The sequence below is a fragment of the Pieris rapae genome, chromosome 3 (genome assembly GCF_905147795.1).
Source record: "Pieris rapae chromosome 3, ilPieRapa1.1, whole genome shotgun sequence".
In the NCBI taxonomy this organism is placed as follows: Eukaryota; Metazoa; Arthropoda; class Insecta; order Lepidoptera; family Pieridae; genus Pieris; species Pieris rapae.
Genome location: NC_059511.1, coordinates 2,862,810 through 2,881,501, shown reverse-complemented (window position 1 = coordinate 2,881,501; position 18,692 = coordinate 2,862,810). Strand labels below are relative to the sequence as shown.

The window sequence follows — 18,692 nt, the reverse complement described above, 5'->3', positions numbered from 1 at the left end:
CGTTATAAATGGTTAATTTAAAAATTTTCAATCTATTTTCCAATATATTATTAAAAACGATACGTAAGTTATTAGTTAAATCATATAGCACTATTCTATATTCAAAATCAATTAGCGTACTATGTAATAGACAAAGAATCGAGAGTTAACGTATATTTTAGTAGAATAAGGTACATGTTGAAGAAATGTTCGATATGTATTTTTAATGTCTGTAATTATTTTTATTAGTAACTATAATATAATAATGCGGAGTAATTTCTCATTAAATTTTTTTTATTTTTATAATTGAGAAAAAAATGAATATTTTTTATTTATATATGAAGCCTGAGCTTTATTATAATTTATTATTGATAAACCAATTTTAATCCATATTATCTTGACTTTATCAAAATATAATTATTTTGTATTGCATTGCTATATTTACATTTGCGTAACTTTCTACTATCATTAATACGATTGTTTCGAAGCAAGATGGTAAGATAAAGTTAAATTTACTAATATATTTAGTTGTTATTAGATTATATACAATTTTAATTATATTTCATTATTTTTAGGAAAAGTTATTTACCTTTATAACTTTTGCTACATGCCTATTAGTAACTAGTGCTTACAAGAACCCGTACTTTGCGGAACGAAGATCGGTGATAGTTCACCTCTTTGAGTGGAAATGGGATGATATAGCTTTAGAGTGCGAACGTTTTCTAGGTCCTCGTGGGTTCGGAGGTATTCAGGTATGTACTAAAGGTATAATTTAGAAGTATATCTACTATTAAAATAGTATTGATAATTATCATTATTATTTCAAGGGATGTATTTTGAAACGATAAACATTTTTGACGTCAATAACCACGTCTTCACCGTCACTTATTTGGATAGTCGAAAATCCAGTTCCTATAGTATTAATCTGTATCAGTCCGAAAAAACAGTTACAGTTATACTTCACAAGCAAGTAATAGGCGTCGACTTTACGAGATTTTAAACAAACTTGGCTAGACTTAGCCACCATTATAAATGTACAAACACTCAGAGGGATATTTATGTCTTAGACTTTGTTTTAATTTTAGATATCACCCCCGAATGAAAATGTAATAATTGGGGCAAGTAACCGTCCATGGTGGGAAAGATACCAGCCGCTGTCTTATGTACTAGTCACTAGGTCTGGAGACGAGCGTCAGTTCACTGAAATGGTCCGCCGATGCAATAATGCTGGAGTCAGGTAAGCAAGATTTATGAAATGTTTAAAATTTCATAGGAAAGAAATTAATAATTTTACCCATGTTAAAATCGTATACTTTTTATCATTAAATTTTTGAGAGCCAAATGACACTGACAATTTAATAGCAAATTGTCATTTGAATTAGATGTAAAAATATAGTATACTCTATCCCATTTCATGGACTGCACGGTTTGTGCGTCAGCCATACTACATCTTAAATAGTGTTGTTATCGTTAGTAATAGTAATAAAAGAATGTAGAATTTTTATTTTACTGAATGTCTTATTTTACTTTACTCTTATATATTTATAGATATTTAGCATTTTGTAGGCTCTCGATAACGGTTGTCGTCTTTCGGCCGCCATTTTGTTTTTCAAAAATATATAATTAAAAGCTCTGTGTTAACTAGGAAAACATGATATGTATGTCTGTAATTTGGAGGTGGAGAGGAATTTCCAAGAATCCAAGAATGTTCTGCGAAAATGAAAGATAGCTTACACTTTTTAATCAGAGTTAGAGTCATATTAGATTCTGTCTGCTATAATAAAAGCATTATATTCATAACTTTAACAGCTGTAAAAAAGCAGGAATCTCACCTAATTTTAATGTATTATTAATTAATAATGTCGTTGCGTTTTACTCTGATGTCCAGAATCTACGTGGATGCCGTAATCAACCACATGACTGGAGAGCCTCGCGATAACATTGGTACAGCTGGAAACACAGCTAATTTTAGGGAGTGGTATTACCCAGCTGTGCCTTTCACTAGGGAACACTTCAACTGGCCACCCTGCGGGATTGAAGGTTCTGATTATAATAACAATGCTTGGAGAGTAAGTTTTTTCTTATGATTCTTATACTTTGACTGCAGATACAAATTAAGACAAGCGCAGGACATTTATTTAATATCTTGTAAATATGTACTGTATTGGCACAGTATTTTTTTTTAAATCGGTCTAACAATTTTTGTGTTCATCCATTTCAAACATCAAAATCTTTATAATATTAGTACTTAGGACCTGGATGACCGAGCTTAGCTCGGTATTTTTTTTTATAAATCGTGTTTTTTGGAAATTTTATTTAAGTAAGAATTACATACTAATAAAATTATGAAATATGAATATAATTATCGAGTAAAGATAATTATATTCATATTTAAGTTTTTATTTGACTGAAATCTTTAAACGAGCAATTCTATGTTTAAGTTGATAAAACAAATAGGTAAAATGACATTTTCTAGAAATGATTCCTAGCTAAATCGATTTATCGCCCCCGAAACCCTCTGTATACTAAATTTCATGAAAATCGTTGGAGCCGATTCCGAGATTCCAATTATATATATAAATATACAAGAATTGCTCGTTTAAAGATATAAGATATACATACTATCAGGGGTTTGAAGATTCATATGTCAAGTGTCGCGAGTTCATAAAGTACCTAATTATATAAAAATATAATTTTATTTTACATATGCAGTCATTATAAAACAATTACAATTGTACCTAATCTTGTAATGTTATCGTAATTAATAATGTTATCAAGAAATCAGTGTCTTATCTGTTGTTTTTCCACTGTAGGTCCGGAACTGTGAATTAGTTGGATTAAAAGATTTAGACCAATCCAAAGAACATGTACGCCGAATGATTGTCGAATTTATGAATAAACTTATTCACTTAGGAGTTGCGGGGTTTAGGTAAAAAATATTTCCTACTTGTTTTTATAGAAAGGGTTCACATGATACTGGCGCTAATGAAAACTGCCAATGCCAGAGAATTAGTACGCTATTTTCTTGAAAGTCCCTTGGTCGACTTGGATCGGAAATACTTCAGTGGGTAGTTAGCCAACTACCCACTTAGTGGTCCTGCGCGACAGAAATGCCTGTAGATTCAATTCCCAGAGAAACCATAAATGTTTCGGATTGGAAAGTTCAACAATTAATCAGACGAACGTATGTCAGCGCTATTAGTTGTGACAGAATTCCGTTACGTTTATTTAAGTTTTACCTATAATATATTTAGTGATAAATAGCACGTTTCACAAGCTTTGCTTGAAATTTTTGTAGAATTAACCCTAGTTTAAGACATTACGAATAGCATTACTAGAAGTTTCATTTGGAATTGTACCAATATTAACTTTGTCGCCTTTCAAAATGTAATAGCAATAACTATTATTAGAAGGTTGGAATGTCAAAAATAAAGTAAAGGTGTAAAAACATTTATTACTTATTAAAACTATCTTTATTACTTTTTTATAACTGTCATTGTATTTAAAATATTCAGGAAAATATTTGTCTATCTTTATTTAGAGACTGTGGACAGAAGCAGCGGTTTTGCTACTAAGACAATGCTTATTCATTCCTTCACAAAAATACTTTTTATTGTTCGGATTAATAATTAAAGCAGCTGAGTTTCATTATCGTCAAGGCAGTATGCATACCATCAGTATCAGCTCGACGTCCGTCGTTCCATAATTGAGCATTATTAATACACTTGTTGCCATAGCGACCAGCTGCCCACTAAAGTGTTTCCGAATCTATTAGGGTCCTTTAAAACAAGATCGTAGCAATTATTTAAAGGCCGGCAACGCAAACGCGAGCCATTTGGCATTGATAGTGTCCATGGGCTTAACATCAGACGAGCCTCTGCCGGTTTGCCTCCTATTACATAAAAAAGTGTCCATGGGCAGCCTCCTACCCGCTGCCATATTAAAAAAAAGACACATCAAAACATCCATCAAAGTATAATGCGGTAACAGTGTTGCCAACATATCAAAAAAATCTAATTTACCACTGCTACGACATACCATCCCACGTCAGTCCTCTTTCAGACTCTCTCGAACAGTAATGCTTTGTTGCCGTTTCATAGAATCGACGCAGCAAAACACATGTGGCCTGAAGACCTGCGCATTATATACGACAGACTCGACAACTTGAATACAGCCCATGGCTTTCCAAGAAACGCGCGCCCATACATCTACCAAGAAGTCATAGACTATGGTGGCGAAGCTGTCAGCAGGGACGAATATACACCTCTCGGAGCTGTCACAGAGTTTAAAGCTGGCATGGATTTGAGCAATGCGTTCAGGGGGAATAACCAGCTCAGATGGCTTAGTTCTTGGGGTCCCAACTGGGGTCTGTTGGCTCATGGGGATGCCTTGACCTTCATTGATAATCATGATAACGAAAGAGGTCACGGTGGTGGAGGGGGTGTGTTGACATACAAGCAATCTAGACTTTATAAGGGAGCTGTAGCATTTCTGTTGGCCCACCCGTATGGTGAGCCGCAAATAATGAGTAGCTTCGACTTTGTTGACTCCGAAATTGGACCACCGATGGATAGATTCGAAAATATCATTTCGCCTTCTATTAATTCCGTGAGTATTATATTATACAAATTAAGAGGTATGGTTTACACAGGTTTTTATAGAACAGTCCCTCAGTCGAATTGGTTCAGAAAAACTTCAGTGACCTTAAAGAAGTGCCGCGCACCACTATGTAATATGTGGACGCACATCGAAGTATTTCCAAACCAATTCGAATTAGGGTCCTTCAAGAAAAAAATGTACCAATTCTTAAAAGGCCAGCAACGTACTTTCGAGCCTTCTGGCAGTGTGAGTGTATGGACACTTACAAAAAAGTCTACATAATATTATAAAATTTTAAACATATCTCTCAATAAAATATTTATAATTTATGTAATCCGAAATTAATTCTTTACTTATTCTAAGGCATTCAAGTCTTTTGGTTGCATTGGTCGTTGGCGGCCATCGAAGATCGGGTGAGCCTCTGTCCCATCTGTCCCCCGATCTTAAAATATCATATAAAAAACCATTTGTGATTATAATAGGAAGTTATTATGGCCGCTTTGTTCTTTTATGAAGGGGCAACGGGAACCTAAGAATAAATATTTTCTAGGATGGTTCATGCGGGAATGGGTGGATATGCCAACATCGGTGGCGCCAGATCTATGCTATGGTGGCATTTAGAAATGCTGCTGGTAAAACAGCACTGAACAATTGGTGGGATAATGGCAGCAATCAAATCGCATTTAGCAGAGGTGACAGAGCATTCATTGCATTTAACAACGATGGGTGGAGCTTAAATCAACATTTGCAGGTTGGTATAAACGTGTAGCGAATAAAACCTCGAAAGCATTAAGTAATTGTTCTCTCACATCATACGTTATATATTTTCTACTCGAAGTGATTTTTATTGATTGCTTAGTGTTTTAATACAATAAAATTGTATTAATAAAACAATAAGCAATTACTTAGGTGTATCTTCTACCGCATTCACCATGGAGAGTGTTCAGAGGAGTTGTTCGGATTAATACCTGCAGCTTAGTTTCATCATCGGACGTCGAGGCAGAATACGAAATTCCACCCGTATCACCTCGACGTCCGCCGTTTCACAACTGCGCGTTTTTCAATGCAGTTTTTGCTGCGGAACTTACCTTGTGGAACCAGCTGCCCACTGAAATATTTCCGAACCAATTCGACTTAGGGTCCTTAAAGAACCGTACGGACTCGCGTGCCCTATAGCATCGAGAGTGACCATGGGCGGCGGTATCACTCAACATCAGGTGAGCCTCCTGCCCGTTTGCCCCCTGTTCTATAAAAAAAAGAACTAAAGTAATAAATAGTATTGAAGTCCTCCCTCCGTACTGGTTACGATAGAAAGGCCTGTAAGTATGTAAGAGATCGTAATGAAATAAGACCGTTGAATCGAAGTTTAATATAGAAACCAGGTACAGATACTTGGATTTTCGTATGTCCTTATTCGTAATATGCAGGGCGTTAGCCTTCTATGCCACACACTCTTGATTTTGATTTCGGTGTTCTCTCACAGAAGTGTAATTAATGCAGATAAAGAAAAACTTATTTGAACAACACAGCCATAATTCAAATGGCATAGCATAGCTCTTGTTACATTACATAATTTCGGGTACAGACAGGTCTTCCAGGTGGTACATACTGTGACGTCATATCCGGTGATAAAGTGAATAACTCCTGTAGAGGAAAGACCGTCATAGTTAGTGGTGATGGACGGGCACACATCTCTATTGGACCCCAAGATTACGACCTCATGTTGGCCATACACGTTGGTCCTGAGGTAAGAAAATCTCACCGTTTTTCAACCTCTCAATTACAATTTGAAAAAAAAAAAAAATTAAGTGTCATTTAATGATGCGGCATGCTCACTAACATGACAGATATCGGAATTGTTTATTACCAATGGGCGATATTAAATTTTCCCAATTAATAACTAAATTTTGATTTCCTTATTGGTTAGATAAAGGACAACTATAAATAATATGATACGTCGCAATGGTTTAATCTAGATTTTTTTCCTTAAAAGTAATAATATCGTAGAGTTTTCCTTATATATAGTATCAGTAATAGAGGGATACTCTATTACAATTCGATTTATATGTGTAAGGAGCTGCAGCCTGCAACCATTACACCATGTTCTACATGATATCTCAAGTAATTAATAATGAAAAAATAACAAATATTAGCAGTAGGCAGCACGCACCTACATTCTCGTGGGAACAACACGCAATAAGTTAATAAAATAATAATAAAGATAAATTTTCTTTTTCAGAGTCGTCTGTAATCAATTGAAATATTAAACATTAAGCCATTTGTATATTGTCTTTTATTTAAAGTTAACCCGATAATCAATCATGTCTTAAATTATAGCGTTTTAAATGACATTTTTTAAGTCTCTTCACCAAAATTGATTAAATGACTATTCCAGTCAAGCTGTTACAAGTATGACTTTGATAATGCGTATTTAATTCTCCGACAGTCCCTTTATCTCACAATGCAAAAAATATGCATCGATTATATAGACAATTTCCTAGAAAGGAAGGCAAAAAGGGTAAAGAAGTGTAACTTTAACCTGGACCAATACTTAGCAGTATTATAAAACGTGCTATAATCATCTTCACTAATATTTTGACTAAGATCGTTAAACCACGCCACAAAGACCGGTGACATTGTAACGTTATTGTCATTTTCATAAACGCATTACTTAACCAAATTTTGTTTCGTTTGTTTACACAGTAATGATAAGGACAAAACATTCAACATTTATATCTTGCTTGCACGATTATGAATAAGGACACTGTATCAAGGCTTTTTTAAATAACCCTTTACATTTATGCCTTGGAGAGTAGCTATAATTATAGCGTCTCTACTCGAACGCGAACAATCTTTATGTAAGCGATGAGTGAACAAAAGTCATATTAGTATTATTAAATAAAATAAACACAACATGTCCGCTTGTGACCTCGCGTCCGTGGAATATTGAAAGGTATATAAACCTGCGTGACTACTCAGCAAAACACCACAGTTGATACATCGCTGTCAGTTGTGAAACATTAGGAGATTTTAATTACGAAATATAATTTTCAAATAAATCTATAAGTTCTATACATAAAGAAATGTCACATATTGTCAATATTCACAAGATATTAACTTGGATATGCCACGTTCTCGAATACCACAATTAATTTAAAAAACACCCGTTAAATTGGTTAAGTGGTTAAGATGGTTTGTCCTCATATCACCTCATTACCCCTTGCTAATTGGTAGCAAACGTATGTGTGGGTTATTTTGCCAAATAAATTTGTCGGGATTTGTTCGTTTCGCCAATATCTCTATTATAATGTTATATACTGTAACGCCACACCCGCGAGCGGCAAGTGTTTCTGTCGGCATTTGGCGCGATGGCTTTACGCTCACAACTCCTGCGCATCGGTATGTAATTTCACTTTCAATTGTAAACGCTTAGGTGTTATAGTAATTAGTGTATAATAGTGTTCAGTTGAGTGGCTTAATGTAAATGTCGTAATTTCCCCGCTCAACTGATCTACCCTAACATGTGATTCCACTACATATTTGGTTTTTCCCCATTGAAAATAAAAAATCGATATTTTGATTGCCTGAAGGGCTAAAGAGACACGAAGAGTTTTTCATAATTTTGCAGTGCTCTGAATGCGTGTTGAAGTTATTGACATTTCGGTGTTTAAAACCACAAAGTCACATTGAAGAGAAACCGGCTTAGGTAACATTATTTAAATAATGATTTGATGTATTGAAAGGATTTAAACAGATGGACTATAGCCTTATCTACGAAACATCTACCAACATAAACTTATTATTATGTTCACCGTTTCACGACACTCTTCGTATCTACAAATAGCAAAACAATTGTTGTTTCCAGTTATTAAATTGAATACTTTATATGTAACCACACATTACGTGAGTAAATAGCATTGTGTAAGACTTGTTTAGCCGTTGTTATGTGTTATTACTGTTTGATAACTGATAATAGGTCGTTTAAGATAACTAGAAAATACATCGTTTAAAATACTAAACAAAAACTTTATGCCAGTGATACCAACTCCAGTAACGATGCCCCTAGAACCAACTTGCGCATACGCATAAATATCAATTTAAAACCTCAAAATTTTATGTTGTACTGGCTTGAGAAGTACATGAAATAGTATAAAATAGTTTTTTTATCGATCTTCAAGCATAAGAGAAACATGCGTTTTTCTCACATTCTTTTTCTTGAATACCCTGAACATCCTGACTCCCCTAAATTTGGGGGGAAAGTCCCTGAGTTGGTATCACTGCCCGCGACCCAACAGTATTGTCAGGAGGGAAGAAGGGGGAGAAACTCTCTTTTAGCCTCCTCAACCAAGTAATGGATTGTTTGCTGTTTTGACAAAGATTAGCTTCAGTGCATTAAGGCATTTCCATTGAAGTCGTAATCAGGGAATAAAGTTACATTCGATAGTAATACTGATATAATATGACTTCTAATCTGCTATTTTCACATGGAGTAGTGTTGTAACCTGTTAGTGGGACCTCCTTATGTCATTCCACTAGAAAGAGTGATTCGAATCGTCGTCGACCAGTCGTTTTAGAGTGGCTTAATCCCTTGGTGTTGTGTAGAGATGTGACTCTGTGACGTCTACGGCATTCACCACAGTTTAGAGAAGTTGTTAATTAATACCTACCGCAGAGTTACATCGTCGGACCTCCAGGCAGAATACGAAATTCCACTAGTTTCGCTTCGAAGCTGTTTTTCCACAACTGAGCGTTTTAGCGGCGCACCAGGTGGCCACTGAAGTATTAACGGACCAATTCGAATAGGCCACTACAAGAAAAAAGCATACAAATTTTTAAAAGGCTGGCAACGCACTTACGAGCTATGCGATTGTCCATAGGCGGCGGTATCACTTAACGTCAGATGAGCTTCCATTGCCTCCTGTAATATAAAATATGCATTTGATAAGTGTTTATTTTATTCCGGCCTGAAGGCCTATTTCTACGGCTTAGTCGATTGCATGAAAGCTATGTACGTGTCTAAATATTTTGTTGCGGACTGAGAAGGATCGCCTCACCAAGTAATATGATAGGCATATTAGTGGAACTACTTCAGAAATAGCAAGGTGACTCCATCCAAAGGTTGCGACAATAATTGTTAAATTGGTAAAAATATGACGTCAAGTAACATCAAAAACATTTCGATATATTATATCTCTATCAATGGCCTTAAAGTCACACTTTAAATGAAGAGAACAAAAACTATAAGTTTTAATCAGAAATAGGAATTCATTAACTTCATTCACTCTTAATAATTTATTTATGAATAGTTTTTTTTAGTGAATAATTTTTAATCTCCTTGTTTTTTATTAAATAAGTCGAAATTTCGGGTGCTTTTTGGCTATCGTGATCAGGCTATATTTTTAGCTATACTTCTCTAAAATGAGCTAACTGATTTAAACTGAATTCTACTTAACATTCAAGATAAATTGTGTTCCAAATTGTCTCGACGACCTTGGTTTCGTTCATTTGCGCAAGGTTCAGTCTCGCTGTTAATATTTGATATTTATACAACTAATCTGCTGTTTTTGTATTATTTCCTATAATAATTGATAACAGAATGGTTCATGAATTTTCAGTTTGACAGATGTTTGTACGACTAATGTAAAGTAATTAGGTATTATTGTAACTTCATGATAAATTAATTTACTTATTAAATATTATATTTATAAGATTACCAAAACCTTATAACATTAAAGAAATCATTAATAATAGAAATTGCCTAAAATCACTAGATCAGATTGTACCGGACTCACTAGCAAAATATAATTCATACGTTTAAAAGGGTTTTCTTAGAAAAGTTTGCAGTTATCTAGGTACACTGGTGTATTGCAAACGAAACTCGTTAAGTGAGCTCTTGAAACTCAGAAGACTTAATTATACATAATTCTTTCTTTCTTGAATCGTTTTTTATCTGCAGTGAGGCTATGGAATTTACTTCTTGCGTATATTCGCTTACTTCCTTTAAAACTCTACTGTACAAACATTACCTGTCCACGTCGTATCCCTTTGTTTCGTACTAATTGATGTAAAACTGATCTAAAATTATCGTGATTCATGTGTTGTTGGTTTTTAATTTTCACTCTTTACATATGTTTTAATTGCTTTGTTTTGATCCATTCGTATCGTATTTATGCCTTATGTATTTTTGCACTTCTTGTGCTTGCCTTATCATTTTTTTTTCTCGCATTGCTGCCAGTTGCAGTTTTTATTTAGTATAAGTTTCAGTTTCACCTATATATGTTTCTTGCTATTTTGTAATTTCTATGTTCTAATTTGTGTGTATGTATTTAAAATTTCGACGTCATATTTTCTACCCGTTTCTTAAGCACGTTGTTTTAGTCCTTATTGAAAGAAATTGATCCTACACAACTTAACAGTCCTTCTCAGATCATTGAGCGTTGTTCACGGTGTATAAAGATTTTAAATAGTTAATTTAAAAAGCACATAAAATATCTTTATTTATTTCCAGTAAACAATGGACACCAAATACGCCACTTTCACGAGTTGAATTCAAAAGAGCGCGCAGGAGTGGAAAAGCTTCGTGATGTGTTAGGAGATAGACTGAAAGAGATCAAACGAGCAAAGACGTGGAAGCATGAACGGATCATTACCTCTCCTCAAGACAGAACGGTAAATTAATATGGATATTAACTAATATATTTTTTAACCCCTTACCTGTTGCATACATACAGAAAAATACGGGTGTTTGAAAGTAGTGAAGACAGTTTTTTAATTGTTTTTTCCTTCTTACCTGGGGTTCGATTAGATGCTTTAAATCGGGCTTTGTTTCATGTTCCTCACATCAACCCTAACTATGCAAACACTTAGTGTATTGCGCAACCTCGACATACAACGACCAATATTTAAGCCTTGACTTGTGTAAGCTATCGCGGAATATGGTGAAAAGGCGAATTATGAATACCCATAGCGCAAAATCCACCTGCTTCCTGAGCATACCCCACATACACACCTTCACGTACACCACACAACACAGCCAAATTAGGTATCACTTAGTTGTTAAATATATTGAATAATTTTTATTGTTTGTTCCTTATTGTAAATGTTTGAACCTTTTTGTAGTTAAATATTATGTATTCCATCTTTGACTATATTTTCAGTGTAATTGTTAGTTAATATAATTTTTGTTAGCTGTAGGATTACGAAATAGTAAAAAAAACATGATTATTCGTTAAAATATAAGAAAAATCCTATGTCTTCCATAACATGTATGTTAAATGCAATTTATTCCAGGTGACAGTTAAAGGTGCTGAAGGAGAATTTCTGAACTTCTGCGCAAACAATTACTTAGGTTTATCGGTATGTTTTGGTTATTAATTTGTTTAACTATATTCATTATTAATGTATAATTTATTATTATTATAGGGCAGAGCCTAGTGCCTTAAATTTGTGCGCCATGTCAGGCTACCTAGGAACTTTAAATGAACGTATTTAATACGTAGGTACGGTAAATAAAAATATTCTGATGTGTGAGGTGACCAATATCAGATCCAAAAGTCGACAGCGTAGCAGGTGATTAGCTATATGTACATGTACATATGGCTAATCAAAAGGACATAAAAGATACATATCAGAATGAGCCTTGCACACTGAAATTAGGACGGGTTAAGTTTCTCATGTAAGAAAGTACATATATTTATTTTGTATTGAGAAAAAACATGGAATCCATATAATGCTATGAAAAACTTGTTAAGGTACATATTTTTCATTTGTCACAATTATATTGTAGTCATAAAAATAATACCCCTCTTTCAGAATCACCCTGAAGTGGTAACAGCTGCTCAAGAAAGTTTGAGCAAGTATGGAGCTGGCCTTAGTTCGGTGCGTTTTATTTGTGGAACGCAAAGTTTACATAAGGTACGAATAAGAGAGGAAACCTCTTTGGTTATTGATTCAAATATACATAGTTTCTATGTTTTCAACTTTATGATAGTGTTATGCTTTACTAGATGTATACAAAATTTTCATGTATTCAGTAGGCACAGAACGTTAGTCACATAATTGCTAAGATCAGAAAGAGAACACGTCTTCCATTTGGATTACCAGATTTTGAACACGTACAATTATTTATTTCAAAATCTTGTTCACGAGAAAGCGTACCCAGAATGTTTGTTTTATTAACAGCGTATGGCCAAATTTCAAGTAAAAGTATTATACAATTAAGTTATCAAAACACTTAACAATACTGCGCAATGAACGTCTCTACATCATCATAAAATTTCCTATTTTTCCAGGAACTAGAAGATCGGTTGACTAAATTCCACCAACGGGAAGACACGATCTTGTATGGGTCATGTTTTGATGCAAATGCTGGGCTGTTTGAGGCCATGTTAACGCCCGAAGATGCTGTATTTTCGGATGCCTTGAACCATGCCTCTATTATCGACGGCATTCGACTTTGTAAGGCCCAAAAGTTCCGGTACCCACATCGGGATCTGAGTGGTAAGTTATTGTGCTTTAGCTTGTTTTTTTATAGAATTTAGACTTTTTTACGTCGGCTTTTTCTCTCAGCCTACTTTTTCTGACTTCTTTGCCGATGAGTAGGGATGCCTACAGGTTCAAATTTAATGACGTGGAATAAGTCATACCTGGATGATCTTATGTTCCAAAATAAACGTATCATTATTTTTTTTAATATTTGTATTTTTCATCGGCTATTATTCTCAACTAGCCAACCTGAATATTTAATATGTTAAATATATTTGACAATTAAAAAATAAATAAATCAATGACTGATATGAATAATATTTTGACAATTAGGTACTTTAAATCAAATTTCTTGTGAAATTCCATAAGTGGAGTGCAACAGCCAAAATTCATTGATCCAAGATGATTTGTTACTAACTTATCTTAGATACTTGTTGAACTTAGCGTTTCTGTAATTAATGTTAGGTTTAAATATAACTACTTACATATTAATAAAAATGGCAGGTGCACTACCAGCCCATATTATATATAAGTTCTGGCTAAATGTTCTAAGGGAATGTACTTCTTACCATTTAACGATATCAACAATAAGTGATAACTGGAAAGTTCTTCTTGCCCGCCCTACGCCCTTGACTTGCGAACTGGTAGTAAATGTACATTTACAATTGCTTTAAGTTGTTTTTCTGACTTTTATAAGTGTACTGGTTTACCTATATGAATAAATTTATTTTGAGTTTGAGTTTGAAGTGTTCAAAATTACAGAATAATCTAAATTATAACCTATAGAACATATAAAACAATAGATATAATGAAGCTTTTTGACACCATTTTTTAGAATTGGAACATTTGCTCGCGCACTCCGAAGCCCGTATAAAGCTGATAGTGACTGATGGTGTGTTTTCTATGGACGGTAACGTGGCACCGGTAAAGGGTCTGAGGGATTTGGCAGACCGGTACCGAGCCCTTTTAGCAATTGATGATAGTCATGCTACGGGATTCTTTGGAGCTACTGGCAGGTACTAGGCGTTAGATCAATCTTTGTAGAGGATTATAAAGTCAATTATTGATAGTTGTTCTTGCGAACTTTGAAGACTTTTAAATAAATAATACTACATATATCACATACCTATACTATATGGTTAACATATATATGTTTTATCACCGGACGTCGAGATATATGAAATTCCACCCATATTCACCATTCCTCATGGAATGTGGAAACAGCTACTCACTGAAGTATTTAATTAGTATGTAACATTAAGAAAAGGAAATTTCTTGAAAGGTCGGCAACGCACTCGTGAGCCCTCTGGCATTGAGAGTGTCCATGGGTGGTATCACTTGACATTAGATGAGCCACCTAACCGTTTGCCTCCTGTTCTATAAAAATCTATCTACGTGAAGTTACAAATGCAGTCAATTAAGCGCACCTTTATCTTACCAGGGGAACAGAAGAGTTCTGTGGTCTTATGGGTGCAGCTGACATAATCTGTTCAACCTTGGGCAAGGCGGTGAGTGGAGCTGCGGGGGGCTACACTACCGGTCCCAAGGAACTAATCACATTACTTAGAAATGTCTCGAGACCATATCTGTTCTCCAATGCACCGCCACCACCTGTCGTAGGAGCTTCTTTGAAGGTAATATGATATTCACATCTAAGACTTTTAGATACTAAGTAATAGGTAGTCAACCATTTCATAAATCACTTTTATGATCGACTCACGACTCATGATATACAACGTGAGCGCGATATTTTGTGAGTATGACTGCAAGGAACTGTGTATAATAAGAAAGAATAATAATACTCAAAAATATGAAAGTGTTGTACACCATATATGGGCAACCACCGGCCCTCGGGCCAGACACGGCCCGCAAGTTATTTTGAAAAAACCCAATAAAAAATATTACATTAGGTACGGGCGACACATCAAAGGATTTCTAGAATTAGAAAAGGACAATTTTCCGCAGCTTAGAAAATTTGCAAGAGGATTGATAAGTGCGTTTGGCAGTACTTATAAATGTGAACAGTTCTTTTTATTGATCAGAGTCAGTAAATCATAACATCGTACAAGACTGACTAACGGTAATATGGAAAATCCTTTACGTCTTTGTATCGGTGGAATTCATCCAAATGTCTCAATATATAATTGACATCGGTGTATTTAACTTTCATAGTTTGTAACAATTGCAAATTTAACGATTTAATTATAATGTACAATTTTTATAAATTTTATTTTGTTACTTTCAAAAGCGGCCCGCAAACGTATTTGCACGCTTAAGTTTGGCCCTCAACATCTCAAAGATTGCCCATACCTGGTAAACCTGTTCGGCTCAAGTGTGATGCCAGCAAAAAAAGCTCTGACATCCGAGATCATTATTGAAATAAATATAATTTTAGTAAAATAAATTAGTAGTAGTTGTAAATAAATAAGTAAGTGTTCCTCAACACATGTTATCTTTGAATGATATCAATTATCTTGGATTAAAATTATTTTATTTTTACCAATTCATCTAATTAATCAATACTTATGTAAAGATTTGTTTATTAGTAAGAAGTATAAATTTAGCTGTAAGATGTAAAATAAAAAAATATGTGATCTGTGCTTAAAATGGCATTCATATATTCTTAGGTTGAAAATTTAAGGACAACCTTATTCATTACAAGTGATCTTTATTGTTTCAGGCTCTTGACGTAGTAGAACGCAGCAACGAACTCCGTGAACGGCTGCATCAGAACACCAAGGCCTTCCGTGAGGGTATGCAGGCTGTGGGTCTGACTGTAGCTGGTGACGGCCATCCCATCTGCCCCGTTATGGTTGGAGAGGCTCCGTTGGCTGTAGAGCTTGCTTCTGGGATGCTAGGTAGGTGCATCTAAATTTAATAAACATAGTCTTCGGTTATTTTACGATAATATTAATTGCTGGTAAAGTTTAATTTGAAACTGTCATGACATTTAACGCGCTAAGAATCTTTGCTCAGATTTAGCTAACTTAGCATACCGGCGTTTTCAGTTTTTAATTATTGTATAATGATTGGTATGGTATTCTTCCAGATATTTAGTTCATTTTGGGTTTTATTATTCGAAGCAATATGGTAGAAGTATCGGATTTAAATCAGATATCGCTGTTGCAGTATTAGTCTTTTCATTTTGTAGTATCGTGCAGTTATTACTTATATGTCTTGAATAGATTAAAAAACAATCACCCAGCCACTAGCAGGATTATTCAACGAAGCAATTTTTACAGTTAAAGGTGTCTACGTGGTAGCATTCAGTTACCCAGTAGTGCCGAAAGGGCAGGCGAGAGTACGGGTGCAAATAAGCGCTGCTCACACTGAAGAAGACATAAAAAGGGCAGTAGACGCATTCGCGGAGGTCGGAACTAAGATCGGGCTTATCAAGAAATAATTACGTTCAAGACTGGATCCACTGCTTTTTAAGGGTCAATTTATGTTCATTAAACGGAAAGCGAAAATATAACAAATTGTTGAAAGTATTTCTATGTTTGAAACTGTGTAAAACACAAACAAAAGATATTATGTTAGAACAGAATTTCAAGATTGCGCGAGAATTTATAATATCCTGGTAAATGTGTGACTTTGACGGTTTTTTTTGTATTTTTCATTCCGTTATTTGTTAATTTAAATTTAACCTCATCAATAAAAAAATTCTATTATTCTAGAAACTGAATTAAAATGCATTGAAATACTTTTATCAAATCAAAAATCATAATATATAACCGCCATATATTGTACGTAAATAAAAAAAATCTAGTACTCGACAAGATTGATTTTCAAATCAATTTCATCTTTACGTCAGGTTCTTAATGTGTTAGTCCTGTATGTCAAAGCTCATTTTTGACGTGTTAGAGTCGAAGGTCTGCCGTATGTTAAAAACTATCATTGGAATTGACATACGTTAGTTGTAGCGCTAAGTCGAGATGGAATTTTATTTCGACCCTTATAAAGTGCTGCCATTTTGGCAACGCAATCCAGACGAGGAAATATTTTTGAAACTTGCATTGTTTTAAAACGCATAATTACAGTGATACCTAACTGCTATAATTAAAATGCTATGTAAATAAACGTTATTTTTACGTTTTGTTTAATTTTATAATAAAAACCTCCTTTAACATAATCTTTCGTTCCATGCCGTAAGTAATAAATGCGTGAGCAACGGATTTGTCCTTTGATGTCTTATCGTTTGGAAGAATTGTGAGATCAGCATATCTTGAACGAAAATCACAAGCACCGACGAACGCAAGGTGTTGTCTCGTCTTATCTTTACAATTTCTTACCTCTAGAAGGATCCTGAACTCCTGGTAGGTGCTCAAGTCTGGATTGCTTATTAAGAAAAACAATTATAACAGACGCAGAAATGCGACAGTCCCATGCACCGTTCTGGGATATATGTAACTTACATCATGTTTTAAAAATTAAAGTTGCCAGATAAAAATGGCAACGGTTTCAGCACTTACTTTATCTCGAATCTCTACCGAAGACAATTCGAAAGAATTCAATAATTATAGAAAAGTATAAATAAAACAAAGTTTATAATAATTATTGATCTATTAACAATAATTTAATACAATAAAATTCACGCTCGCATGACACGCAGTGCGTCACTCCTCACTACAAACACAACTAATTCCGATTCCCATTTTAACTAACGAATCATTGTAAACCTATCATTTAAAATAGGAATCGATACATTTATATTTACATCATTCGACCTCTCACTCAGTGTTATTGCAAGTTTCGCACTTATATATAAAAGCCGTCTCACTCTTAGCTATGTACTATGAGTGAGATGGCAAAATAAAACTTATTGGTGTGAGTATGACAGTGTCGTTATAAAATGATCAAAGATCGTTACAACATTTTGCCGTATTAGGATTTTCGTCCCTGTTTTATATTAAAAAGTAGCACAATTATGACTTCAAAGATTTTGAATACTAAGACGATAATAATAGCTGCTTCGCGGACATTTGCAGCGTTACATGCCGTACAAGACAAATACACAAAAATTTACTCAAACAGAACAAATATGTGTGTTCCATAAACCTGTTAAAATAAATACAAAAATACAATAAGCTTACAACTAAATTCATGTCAATTGACTAATAACGTCTACTAGAAAGTAACCCATAATGGCGATTTGTTTTCCATCTTTCAAAGTTTGGAACTTAGCGTAAGAGATCGAGACTATGTGCTAAGTGTTAACTCCCGTTTGTCAAAACGTATTGCTTAAGTCTCATGTCTGAATCTCAGCCTTCGCGCCACCGAATTGAATCTTCAATCATAAATTGATTGAGCATACATAAATATCCTGTCAATGTTCAAATCGAAATATTTTCATCGTTTTGAAATGCACCTTACGTCAAAAATATAAAGGAAATATTTCAATTAACATAAAATATCGTGTAACAAGAATCGCTGTTGGTTTATATTACGTGTTGAGATCTATTTCGTTGGCTGGATAATGGATGTTTTTCCTCCTTTAATAGATTTTTATTCAATTAAAATCCATGAATTTATTTATTGAATTTGCTAAATCACTTTGACCATACAGGAGCGCCAATCATAATTTTACAAATGATTCAAATGATTTACGTTCGTTCCTAGCGTACGTTACG

General features: G+C 34.4%; 2 protein-coding genes across 2 annotated transcripts; both read left to right on the top strand.

Annotated features, from left to right (window-relative positions):
- The first annotated feature begins 369 nt into the window (after positions 1 to 369).
- LOC110991577 (alpha-amylase 2) lies at positions 370 to 6,862 on the top strand. The gene is made up of 9 exons (XM_045634563.1): positions 370 to 474; positions 555 to 731; positions 1,065 to 1,216; positions 1,868 to 2,048; positions 2,793 to 2,908; positions 4,080 to 4,587; positions 5,129 to 5,329; positions 6,164 to 6,325; positions 6,818 to 6,862. The coding sequence occupies exons 1-9, from the start codon at positions 472 to 474 to the stop codon at positions 6,827 to 6,829; spliced, it is 1,512 nt and encodes a 503-aa protein (XP_045490519.1). The 5' UTR covers positions 370 to 471; the 3' UTR covers positions 6,830 to 6,862.
- Positions 6,863 to 7,876: 1,014 nt separating this feature from the next.
- On the top strand, positions 7,877 to 17,153 carry LOC110991658 (2-amino-3-ketobutyrate coenzyme A ligase, mitochondrial). Its single transcript, XM_022257117.2, has 9 exons — positions 7,877 to 7,977; positions 11,087 to 11,247; positions 11,869 to 11,934; positions 12,391 to 12,492; positions 12,870 to 13,077; positions 13,898 to 14,078; positions 14,504 to 14,696; positions 15,743 to 15,920; positions 16,305 to 17,153. Exons 1-9 carry the CDS (start codon positions 7,947 to 7,949, stop codon positions 16,463 to 16,465), a joined length of 1,281 nt encoding a protein of 426 aa, XP_022112809.1. The 5' UTR covers positions 7,877 to 7,946; the 3' UTR covers positions 16,466 to 17,153.
- Positions 17,154 to 18,692: the final 1,539 nt, after the last annotated feature.

What these genes read in the sequence shown, in the direction of transcription:
- LOC110991577 (XM_045634563.1), top strand. An exon ending in GTGGGTTCGGAGGTATTCAG is followed by an intron (nt 732 to 1,064) that starts GTATGTACTAAA and finishes TTTTAATTTTAG; the next exon opens with ATATCACCCCCGAATGAAAA. An exon ending in TTTCGCCTTCTATTAATTCC is followed by an intron (nt 4,588 to 5,128) that starts GTGAGTATTATA and finishes AATATTTTCTAG; the next exon opens with GATGGTTCATGCGGGAATGG.
- LOC110991658 (XM_022257117.2), top strand. Translation starts at nt 7,947, where the DNA reads ATGGCTTTACGCTCACAACTCCTGCGCATCG. An exon ending in CCTCTCCTCAAGACAGAACG is followed by an intron (nt 11,248 to 11,868) that starts GTAAATTAATAT and finishes AATTTATTCCAG; the next exon opens with GTGACAGTTAAAGGTGCTGA. An exon ending in TCGTAGGAGCTTCTTTGAAG is followed by an intron (nt 14,697 to 15,742) that starts GTAATATGATAT and finishes TTATTGTTTCAG; the next exon opens with GCTCTTGACGTAGTAGAACG.